Here is a 13,094-nt window from a genome sequence, read left to right on the forward strand (position 1 = left end):
CAATACCATATTTGAGGAACTAATTGGAACTTACTCAGAAATTTTTCATGGAACTCAAATAGTATAAAGTGAACCTGTTCTAAGAAGGAAATATCAATTTTTCAAGGTATTTTAATTAAAAGCTTAATAACGTCCTTAAAATTTGAAACAAGGGTTTAAAGCACTTATCTTATCACTATCTTGTTTAAAATTTTCAAAAAACCAGAAAATTAACTTTGGAGTCGGCTATGTGCTGACCACATCAGATTGTTTTTTTTGTTAAATTTTTCTTTTTATTTTCATTCTTTATCACTTCTTTAACACAAGAAGATTAAAATCTTAAACGACCGACATAGTCGTCGTCAGCCATTTACGTTCTTGTTCAACTGCTTTGCTGCTGTTGTTTTTCTTCTATTTTTAGTTTTCCATCTTAATGATGAACAAAAAAATATAAGAAAAGCATAAAAAAAAAAAATTCTAAATGCTTTGTTTTCCCTCATTTTGCCAAATGGAAAATGCTTTTCCTCTTTACTTTGGTATTTATTGGGACTGTAAGAAAATGGCAATAAAAAAAAAAAAGTAAAAAATTTTAAAACAAAAGAAAAAACATAAATATTACGACCATCACCAATAATAACAATAAAAGTATGTTAAAGCACTAGCATGCTTATATCTTTTACTCTTCTGTATACAATCCGCATAGCATTGGCATTATTAAGATTCCTTCCAACTCCTCCGATATATGCGAATATTATACGAATATTTTTTTTTTTTTATTGTATGGTAGATTAAACTCGCCACGATTTTAGATTAACCGTACAATGAAAACAAATAACAAAATTTTTGACGATCATCAAAACAACGAGAAGCATATTGTAAGAAGTTAAAATTCTTTACTGACTTTTGATACATAAAATAAAAAAAAAGAAGTAGAAAAGAAAATCTGTAAAAAATTAAAAATTTTTTTTAAGCTCAGTCTACTCATACTTACACGTACATATTATATTTTGTGTAGACCATGTACAAATAAATTTGTGCCTATTTCTATAGGTGAGAATCCTATAGGTGTACAAGTGAGTATACGGGTAGATATTGTAAAAGTAAAATAAAAAAATGTATAGTGTTTTAATAGCATAATAATATACGCCTGTATAATATTTGCTCTTTTAAATAAAGACGCCTTCACAATCTTGTAATTGAGTTTTATAGTCGAATAAAATGCAATCATTCAACATATGTACATATACATATAGTATATATACATACATATATATTATAGAGAGTCATATTTTATGAGATTTGATTTTTGGTTATGTTTTCAAATTGAATTGAAGAGAAAGAAAATGAAAGAAAATATTCATTATTTGGGAGCAAAACTCTTTAGTTTTTCTTGCTTTTTTTTCTATAATGATTTTGTGTAATCATAAATTGAGAGATTTAAATTTAAATTTTATGGAAGCCAAAAATTATTATGGAAAAAGAAAGGAATATTTACATACAAGTACGTACTCGTATATAAAGAATGACTTAGAATATGAATTTTTAATAAAAATATCAAAATTTTATAATTTTATTTGAAATAAGAAAATATTGTATTGAATTCACAGCCGAAGGTGTTAAGATTAAAATATTGGAAATGAATTTATGATTTTACAAGCAAACAAACACAAACACAATGGGTGACAAACACAACCATAATTGCATAATTTATATTAAATTTTCCTCAATAGAATTAAATTTATCTTAAGTGTAAGAATCAAACAATTATTGAATAAATAAATTTAGTTATTAAAAATATAGAATCACAATTGCGGTGAAATTTGAAATTAATTTTAATTTTGCAATGTGAGCAACAGTGATAGTACTAAAACAGTAACATTGGTGAAAAAGATGAATATAGTACTTCTCAATAATCTGAAGAATTTTAAAATATTTAAGTTAAAAACTCGAATGCAATATGAAAATAATTGTTTTTAAAATTAATGCAAATGTTATTCTCTGTTATTGAATTAATACCGTGTGTCACACTAAAGCATAGTGAAAAACATAGTACTGTTTTGCCATAAAGTCTAATGTCATTGCACAGGGCATAATTAACATAAAAATCAGAAAAATAAAAAAAATACGATAGAACTACCCAAAAAAAAAAAATTAAAATTAAATATTTGAAAATATTGCATAAAATTAGGATTTACGATTTTCTTTACCGTTTCGTTTGCTTATTTCACTTTCGAAATCTAGATGTCTCTAACACAATTCCAAAAATTAAAAATACACAAAATTTTCATCTGATAATATTGAACTGATTGCATAAATTTAGGATTTTAATTAAATTAAAATTAAATAAAATAATTCAATCCACAGATGTCGCTAAAATGAGAATTAAATGAACTGAATGAATTAAAATAAAAATTTGCATACATTCAGGATATTTTAAAAAATCTATTTTTAATTATATTGCTTCTGTTAAAATTAAAATCAATTAAAAGTAATTTAATGGTAGTCATGAGTTTGAGTTTTGTTCCCATCGTCTTTTACATTAACTCATATTTCTGTAAGTGCCTTTGGGATTCTTTATAATTATTGTAAATAATATGTACATGATATTTCAAAAAAACAAAAATAGTTTTACAAAAATTAATAAAAAGATTTATGGGCATAATTAAAATTTATCTTCTAAATGAATAACAATTTTAGAGCGAAATTTAAAAAAAAATTTATAAAAATCTAACTACAGTATGAAAGTACCAATAAATTTTGGACAATCAAATTATTGAATAATTTTAAAATGAGCAATATTTTTAATTTTGATTAAATAAATAATGATTTTTAAGATATTGCGTATTAGTGTGGTACAAAGTGTCGCTCATTCAATTTTTAGATAATTAAACAAAGTGTAAATATAAGACTTAAGAAGATTTAAGTTAAGATAAGACTTAAGAAGACTTAAGTAAGATTTAAGACAGGAAGCTCATGAATAAATTTCAGTTTTCTTTACCAAAAATCTAATATTAACTAATTTTGAGTTTGATAAGATTGAGCCATCTTTGACTCTGATTTACAGTTCTGTATTTAAGTTAATTACGATATTTGAGTAAATAATAAGTAAAACTCTTTATTTTTTTTTCCAATTTTTATTTTTAAAAACTAATTTTATGTTATACCTTTTCTATACATTTAAAAATTTCATTAAATTTATGTAATATTTGTAGGGTTTTTTTTTTTTCAATAATTTCATATAATTATTCTTAAAATATTTATAAAATTTCTATTATAACGTATAAGAATTTATGATCTTATTTTAAAGGTACAATTTTATAGGTATTTTTTTTTTTAACTAGGAAATTTTTCTTTATATTTATGTAATTTCTTATTTGTTTTAATATTTTTTGTAATTATTTTCAATAAACCTACAATATCTAATACTTACATAGTACAATTATTAATATTATACATTTGTTATTAATGCATTTTAGTTTTATTTATTTACAAAACGAAACAGAGAGTAAGTATTTTCTTAATACTTAAAATTTTTTTTTAAAATCTTGAATTGAATTATCAAAATTAGTATGATTTTTCATATTTTTATAATAAAATTTTGTTCATATTTTGTAAATTTAGCACAATTATTAATATTATTCATATTTTTTACTATATTTCCTAATACAATGAATAGAATTTGTTTCATTTATTTTATTATTATTTAAAATATTCGTTTTTGAACTTGTTTCATAATTATGACTTCTTTAGTTTTGATTTTCTTTATCATTTTTTTCTTCAATTTCTATAAATTATAGTTTAATAATTAAAATCTAATTCTCTTTGAATGCATTCATTTATTTTATACATATTATATTCCTTGATAATATAATAAAAAAATAATATTTTGAAATGACTATCAATGCACAATAATTATTAAAATTTCAAATTAATATTAATAAAAATTAAACAAAAAATATGAAAAAAAAAAAAAGATAAAAAATAAAAAATAAACAATCAATAACCTCAAAAAATAATTAATAATAAAATATTAGTTATTTTTGGTTTTGAAGCTGCAAAAAAAAAAAAAAAAAAACAAAACAACCAAGATTTTGGTTGAAAATTTTCCTGAGTTTTGTTTCTTTTTTTCTTAATTTAGTGAATTAAACCATTAATTTTTTTTATTACTACTATTATTATTAGTATATTGATTTGTTGTTGTTATCATTGATGCTGTTGATGATGATGTTGATGATGTTGATAATGATAAATGCTGATTATGATGATATTCATTTTCAGATTTCCTTTTTGGTATAATTTGATCTTGAAATTCTACATAACCGGATTCATCACTAAATTCTGAATCTGAAATATCACCATTTCCGTTTGTTGTTGCTGTTGTTGTTGTTGTTGTTGTTGTATTTGCAGTCATTAATTTCCTAGATGAAAAATTCTTTCTTGAATGATAATTAGAAATTTGATTATTTGTTTGCCCCTTCATAATATTTGTTCCATTACAATCATTTGAATAATGATTGTTTATAAATTTTGGTGATTTTAAATGATTTGCTCTCATAAATGTTAATGTTTTGTTACTTATTTTTACTTCAGTAATTTTATTATCATTTGAAAGTGAATCTTGTATTTGATTATTACTGTTATTGTTACTATTATTGCTGTTACTCTTATTATTAATTGTTAATTCATCTGATGTATTAGTAATTTGTTGTTTATCATCATTAATATATTTTAATGATGTATCTTCACAATTAGCAGTAACTGTACTTGCAGTTTCACAACCACTTGATATTGAACCTTCATCGCTATCCATATTGTGTTGTTGATGACGGTGATGATGATGATGATGGTGATGATTATGATTTGATTTTTCAATACTATCACCGCTATCATCACTACTCATTGATAAATTTGCTAATTTACGCATTGAATTTCTATGTAATAAATTAAGAATAGCTGTTTGCCGATAATATAATTCATCTTCTTCATCATCGAAATCAATATGAATATTACAATCACTTTCACAACCATCACAACAATTATCTAAATTTTCTAAACTTAATGTAGCTCTTGGTCTTGGACATGGATCTGTTGTTAATGATGCTTCATATAATATTTGATCATCTGATGTATTGTTACCATTACTATTATCATTATTATTAATATAATTATTTGGTAAATTATCATCGTTATCATCATTATTGATACTCTCAGATAAATCAGTTAAACTAGATGTTTTTGCATTCAATTTCATATCGAAATATGATAAAAGTTCTCCAGCCAGCGGAGATGATGTATCATAATTATTGTGACTTAATAATTTTTCTAAATCATCATCATCTGAACCAAGACTAGTTGTTGATTTTGATTTAATTGCATTATTATGATCATCATTATTATTTTCATTATGACAATATCTTCTTAAGTATACTTCATTATCCAATGTTTTCTTATCATCATTATTCATTACTAAGTCTTTTGTTCTATCACCAATCACATCTAAACAGTTATTATTTGATAAATTTATCATTTTTCCATTATCACCAAATGATATTTTATATGCTTTACCAGTACGACGTATTGAATGTCCACGTCTACATCTTCGACGTCCCAATGTCATTGCTGGATATAATGAATCTTTTTGACAGCATGATGGCATTTCTGGTTCATTTGTTTGTTCAATTTCTTCACCTTCTTCTTCACCAATTGCTTCTTCAATTGCCATTAATTTTGGGGCTGATTTTGAACGTTCCATTGGTGGACGATAATTATTACCACCGACACTTAAAAGAATTTTTCTACGTGGTAAACTTGGATTTTCATATACGGAATTAGCTAAACTAAGACGTGCATTCTGTTTAAGAATCTTTTCCCTTTTGAAATCATGTAGAGCTCGATCGAGATTCTCCTAAAAAAAAATTATAAATAAAATATGAAATTAATTATCTGGAAACCGTAATACACTATAGTAGATTATATAAAATAAAAAAAAACTTACTCTTAATGTATTGCATATCTCTTGTGCAATTGATTCTTTACTACATAAAATTGCATGACATCTTAATTCATGTTTTAATTTTCTACCTTCATGTCTATAAATCCAACAAAAAACTTTTGGATAATTCTTTGGGGAACAACAATGTGTTATACGATTTGCCCAATATTCTGTTAAACCATGTTGTCTTGTTGTTGCTTTCAAACCAGATGCACAAACTCGAACACGCATTATAACATCGGGCTTATGATTTTGTGAATAATTTCTCCAAAGTGTATTTAATGGTTTTTCAACACAACCTTCACCTGTAAAATATCAATAAAGAAAAAATAATGTTAATTATAATTATGAATGAATTTTAAAATGTTTTAATAATATTCAATAATAAATGTAAATAGATTAAAAGATTTTTTTTTTTCACTTAAAAAATGTTAAAAGAAATTATTTTGTTTGAAAAATAAATATTAGATGAATAATTATGGCTGCGGCATAATAAATATCTACGCCTTTCTTTAAATATTTTAACACATTTTCAGTATAATTTAAAAATTTCTATGTATTTAACAATACAAACATAATAAATAGCAAGAAAATTCCGCCAAATAAACGATTTAGTTGATATTTTTGCTAAATATTGAAAAAAGTTTTAGAAAATTTGCAAGTATTAACTTAGATTTAAGTACGAAACTGTAATAATGCACAGTTTAAATATGGTGAGAATAGATTCAAACTAAAATTTGAAGACATATTTTAAGTTTTCGGAAAAATAACAGAATTAGGAGTTAAACTCATTGTAATTACTCAATTAATGAGTGACCTTAAAATTTTAATTATTAAAAAAAAATTACCCTTTCAAAGAATAAGTGAATCTCTTTCGAGAATTTCTCTTAAATTCCAGTGCTCTGAATTCTTTTTTGTGCATCATTCACAATAGTAACAAGTTAAAAATAAGACGGTAAGATTTAGAACAATAAAAACTAAATTATGATCGTAACACGAATTTTATAATACAAAATTATTAATAAAAATACAAAAAATAAAAATTAATAATAAAATAAATTTTCTTTTAGGAATTTCGCTCAATACTCTTTTAATAAAGTACAAAATATGCAATACAACACCTAAAATTTGCTCTTTGTGTAAAGAGATCAACTTAATTGCTCGCAAATATTTGTTTTGAATAAAAATGTGTAAATAATAATTACATATGTATGTACGTAGATAGAAATATCTATGTATATTGTAAGAGATTAATTTTTATGTAAATATTGAGATGGGAGTGGATTTTTGAAGGCATAAAATAATACCAAAAAGAAAAAAAATTATTAATATTCAACAATATTCGGAATTTATTACAATTAAAAAAGAAAAAACAATAAATATTTGGAGAGAACGATTTGGCAGTATAAGAATTTAGAATGAAACAGGCACATAAAATTAAAGTTAAGATTTGAAAAAGAGAACATTTTTCATAAAAAAGACAAACGCGCGTACTTATTGTCTAAGTGTACAATAAATTTTAAGTACTGTCCATTGCAGTTTCATTCTTGGTTTTGTTGCTGAAAGATCAGTTTAATGTAAATTTATTATGCCTCTGTAGCTCAGTTGGTAGAGCGTCCGCCTAGAAAGCTGTAGGTCCAGTTCGAGGAGAAAAATTTTTTAATTAATTTTTCTGCCTTTAACTCGTTCCTTTGATTACGTCATCCATCTGTTCTGCAATTGCATGAAGAAATTTCCATTAAGTTAAATTATTAGTGTAATAAGCACATACTTATTAATTTCACAACTATGATGTTGCATTAGTAAAATTCATAATAAGTAAATTTATTGTCTTCGCCAAATATCAATAAATATGGAGGAGATATAAAAATCAATTTTAATTTTTCTACAAGAACTCGACAAGAATTTCGATCCAAGCAGAAGGCAGTGGCAACGCTAAAACAAAAGTAGCAATTAAAAAGGACAAGATAAAATTAATACTCGTAAGCACATTCAATTTATTTAATTTTATTGAAATGTTCTAAGTATGTATAAGAAAATAAGGTAAATTTGTATACATATATGTAAGTAAACTGGTTCAAACTGATTTTTATTATTCTTTCTCTTTTAATATTTTATATACGGATAATGCATAATAATAATAATCCAATATATGTACTTATCGAATTTTTTTTTTTTTTTGATGATGATCTCGTTTTTTGTTTTCATATTAACAAAAACGAATTCATAAATATTCTACACATAAGTATATAGGATAATTTGTAACATTCTTTTGAATAATTTTAGGTGTGGTGAATTTAATTTAAGTACAAAATCAAAATATGTAATCAAAATTTTCATACATACACGTACATACATCTGTGTATAGAATTATTTGGTAGATACGTTTTCAATATTTTATTTAAGAAAAACAAAAAAAAAATTTTCAAATATCGTAAGTATTATTGGAATATTAAAGATTTTAAAGCAAGATTATAATGATTAAGAAAATATTGTGCATGTGAAATGAAGAACATGGACTCATATTTGTAACATAAGTATATTAAATTGTGTTTTCAAATTTTTTTTTTAAGGCTCTTATAAAAAAAATTATTAATCAATATGTATTTCATATACAGTTTCACCCACACAATATTACAAATTATTTTCCTGTTTTGAATATAATTTTTAAAATATTTTAAGAACTAATTTTAAAGTATTTATGTAAATCTGTTAAAAAAAGATATAAAATCTCTTACTTAGGAATAATTTGTTAAAAAAAAATCTCTTTAAAATATTTAAATTTTATTCACTCAAAATAACACTAATCCAGACTTAACCAGTTTTGTATTTTTGCTACAGAAAATTCTGTTACATATATTTGTTCGAAAAAACTTTCTACTGCGCAAAAATTGAAAATAAACAATAGGGAAGCCATGATTAAAAATTATTTTAGAAAATTTTGATATCACCTAAATAAAATATTTATTTTTACACATAACTTGTAAAATTAGTCGCAATTTCTGCAAAATATCACATAAACCTATTGAGAATACGAAAAGTAATTATTATAAGTTAAAATCAATTGATTTATACGATTAATGCCCGAAAAAATAACAATTTTATTTTTTATTCTGCCAAATTATTTATTGAAATTTCTTCAACTTATTTTTATATCATAATCATAAATGATTAAATTTCTATTATATTTATATACTTAATATGAAGAATAATTTAATTGTTTTACTAATTTTTTTAATAACTTGTTATCATTTAGCATGTACTCAATAGCAAATAAATTCGGAATTCGTTATCATTTTATTATACCACTTATATTTAATCCAAAATAATATTGGATTTTTTTATTTTTGTTTTCAAAAGAAAAAAGTAAATTATTATCTCAAACCTATAACATACACATAAGTATATACCTTAATTTTTAGGTCTAAAGAATTTCTGTATAATTGCTTAAGTTATGTTACAATTTCTGAAAAATATTCCGAATAGAAACAAAATTTTCTCATATTTCAAAATTCATAGCTATTAATAATTTTTAATCAATTGCTATAAGTACAAACTAACAACATGTAACCATGTTAGGTACTCAATTTCTAGAAATACTGGTATTTTTTATTATAAATGATTTTTTTAACTACTTATATACATAGTTTGTTACTATAGTAATTAAAATAAAATTATAAACAATTTTGTTAATTAAATTTCAATAAAAAACAAGAGGAATATAACTATTAATTTATAGTGAGTTTTTGAAAAAAAAAATAAATACTCATTAAAAAATTACTTGAATATAGAAGAACTAAAAATTTTTTAAGAAGATTTTAAAAAATCATGTAAATATTGTAAATGCCAATAATAAAACCAGAATATTCGTAAATCAATTAATATTTAATTCTTGTTCAATTAAAGGATTTGAGCGAAATAGAGAGTATGAGCAGTGAAATTTCAACATCCTCTAGGGATTTTAAGAAAATTTTAAAATATTAAATAAGTTTTAAGTATATAGTTTGATTAGAATCTCTTTAAAATTTTAATTGTTTACAAAAATGCAATTATATACTGTTATATACACAAAAATGACTACATTTTCCTAAAGCGGTCTAGTACAATATAACAATATTAATAATAACTGGTCATATTATAATATTTAGCTTATTAACTGCTAATTAACTAATCTATATGCTTGTAACCGGTTATTAACTAATAAATAAACAAAAAACTAAAAATAAAACTAAAAAATTCTAATCTTACTCAAACATTATTTTTTTTTATCTATAATAAGCTTATAATATACAAAAAATAATTTTTTTTTTTGCTATTATAACCAATGGTATAATTAAAGGTAATAAAAAAGTTAAATATTTTTTTCCCTAAACAGCTGTTTTTTATTTTTTTTTGCGGTGTATAATAGCAATTTACTTACACAGTGTACAACTTTTTTTTTTAAGTAAAAATTAAAAAGTGAGGCATAAATAGTTTTTTATGTACTTAATATTTGTTTTTGATAATTAATAGGCTTTTAATAGAATAATTTAAATAATAATAGTGTTAATTGAAATTTAGAAAAAAAAAAAAAAATTTTCAAATTTTTCGAGATATAAAATAAGTACCTATAGCTAATTGTATACAAAACAACAATGATGTCGAATTATTTATCTAAAAAATGGTTAATTATAGAAATGTGAAAAAATTGACTGCATTAAATTCAAAATCATGAAATGAAAATATTAAAAAAATTTTAATTAAAGATGATTAAGAAGTAAATTAAAATTGGGATCAATTATTATCTATAGAGAATTATGATTTATGTCACACCTACACGCTATGGCTTTTCATAAAATTAATGTACGTGAACAAGTTGTTGTAAATCTATTCTGTTAGTCATATCACTTGACGTGATGGTTTGTCACTCAAAAATCTTGTAATTTTCCAAATAAAGTCAATTCCGAAATTCGAAATTCTTTACAGAAACACAAAATTCTTTTTAATAATAACCAATCATCTCAAGTTAATGGGACTAACAACTGAATATGAATGATGGTCTTTTATCAGTATTTGAAAATCATTTACTTAAGTATAGGGCGGAGCATTCAAGCCCTGTGTATATTAATTTCGAAATCAAAACAGAATTTTTAAGCACATTTGGTCTCTACAGCATTAATATATCCCATTTTTTTAAACAAATACAATTTTTGATAAAAAACATAATTTTTTTATTCAAAATACTATAATAATATTTAGCTTTGTTGTTATATTTTAAAAAACATGTGTAGTACATGTAAATAAATATAATTATATTAACAATGTATACATATGTAAGTATGTATACATATGTATACATATGTAAATAAAATATGTATATGTATGTAAATATGAAAGAAAAATCACCGCAAATGGTGCAAAATATTAAAAATCTTATAGAAAAACAAAAAAGAAAAATTCAAAATTATCACCCAAAGGTCATCTTACAAACAAAAAAGTAAGTAAATTACACTGAAAACAAAATTTTATTTTTTCTATTTTAAACTTCATTTTGTATTATTTCGTGTATTAAAAAAAATATTGAAATAAATTGAAATTACAAAGAGTTTACATAATAAATTCTGTTTTAATGTACATAAATATATGTATACATACATACATATGTACACAAATGCAATATACTTATTTAGAATTGTCAAAAATTAGTATTAAGGAATAACTAAAGAATATTTTCAAACTTAAAAAGTAAAAGGGCATTTCCTTAAAAAATAAAAAATTTTAAATATAAAATCATAAATTTACTTTATTTTTTATTTAAAAATCAATTTTAATTGAATTTTCACATTTAATAGCTTATTTTTATTATTTATACATGTATGTAGCTTTATATTAAACTCTATATTTTCAAATAATGTATATTTAAAGGGCCAGGTACAAGAATGATAAGAAAAATAAATTCCCTAAATCGTATTTGTGGTGGTATTCGAATTATTTTTTATAAAGTCTTTAATCAATATTAAAGCTAATAAATGTTACGAGAAGAATTCAAAAGTAAGAGTTTGATTTGAATTTAATTGCAAAAATAAGTGATCAAAACTCATTCATAGACAGAATGACAAACAATTGAGATTATTTTTAAATATTAGTATTAATGCAAATATGAACTGGTTTCAGTAAGTTCTAAAGAATTTTTTTTGAATCATAAAACACATAAAATATTGTTAATGAATTTTGTTTGATGATAATTGGATAGTAACCAAAAAGTCTAAGGAAGCGTTTATATATATCCGATTTTCATCAAATTTTCCTCTTTTACTTATTGTTGAATATGGATTTTTCCTCAAAAATTCATAAATCAACAATAAGTTTTATAAAAATATATTATACACAGAATATAGACTTAAAAATTCAAATTTTAATAACAAGAAAAATGTTATTTTGGACTATATACGTATCAGTGACTTCCAAAAATGGTAGGTTAAACACTCTCTAAGTACAATTTAAGAAATGCAAAAGCACGACGGTAGAAACAAACCAATTAACCAAAATATTAATTATTTTTTTCTTTTTGTTAAAATATAAATACTAAAAAGGAGTTTATCATCGGTCTTACATACTTATTTTTCTTTATGTATATTCATATAAAATGCATACCTTACTTATGTTTATATATACACATGCATACATACAAGTATGTATTTACTTTTGTTTAGTCATTTATCAACCCTTTCACGTTTTTTTTTTCTATTATTTTCTTATATTTTTTTTTTCCTAATAATTTATTACCCTCAGGACAAATATCTACCTCAGACTCGCAATTATTTCAAATAAACGAAGAAAAAAAAGCAAAAAATAAATAAAAAAAAATAAAAAATAATGAAAATAAATCAGGCGAAAAACTATTGCAATTCCTTACATTTACCAATTTTTTTTTTTATACTCTCAATATTTATTAATAATAGAGTTGAACCTATATAGTGTAATAATAGCAAAAAACAAAAAAAAAATATTGAAAAATAAAGTCGAAAATTAAAGATTTCACATAGCCTTTGGCGGCGTCAAATAGTCTCTTCTTTTTATTTTATACTGACTTATTTGTAGTCACATAACATGTATATGGCAATACTTACATAGCTGCTTTCCT

General features: G+C 22.7%; 1 protein-coding gene across 1 annotated transcript in view; it reads right to left on the bottom strand.

Annotated features, from left to right (window-relative positions):
* Positions 1 to 3,710: 3,710 nt before the first annotated feature.
* Positions 3,711 to 13,094, bottom strand: part of LOC129615675 (putative uncharacterized protein DDB_G0286901) — a 54,878-nt gene continuing 45,494 nt past the window's right edge. Inside the window, exons 2-3 of the mRNA XM_055531000.1 lie at positions 5,975 to 6,276; positions 3,711 to 5,884 (exon numbers count right to left, since the gene is read on the bottom strand). Of these exons, the coding sequence (XP_055386975.1) occupies positions 4,130 to 5,884; positions 5,975 to 6,276 (2,057 nt within the window). The 3' untranslated portion in view covers positions 3,711 to 4,129. The remainder of the gene's footprint in view (positions 5,885 to 5,974; positions 6,277 to 13,094) is intronic.

Source organism: Condylostylus longicornis, unplaced genomic scaffold (assembly GCF_029603195.1).
Source record: "Condylostylus longicornis isolate FDR11 unplaced genomic scaffold, ASM2960319v2 ptg000144l, whole genome shotgun sequence".
NCBI lineage: Eukaryota > Metazoa > Arthropoda > Insecta > Diptera > Dolichopodidae > Condylostylus > Condylostylus longicornis.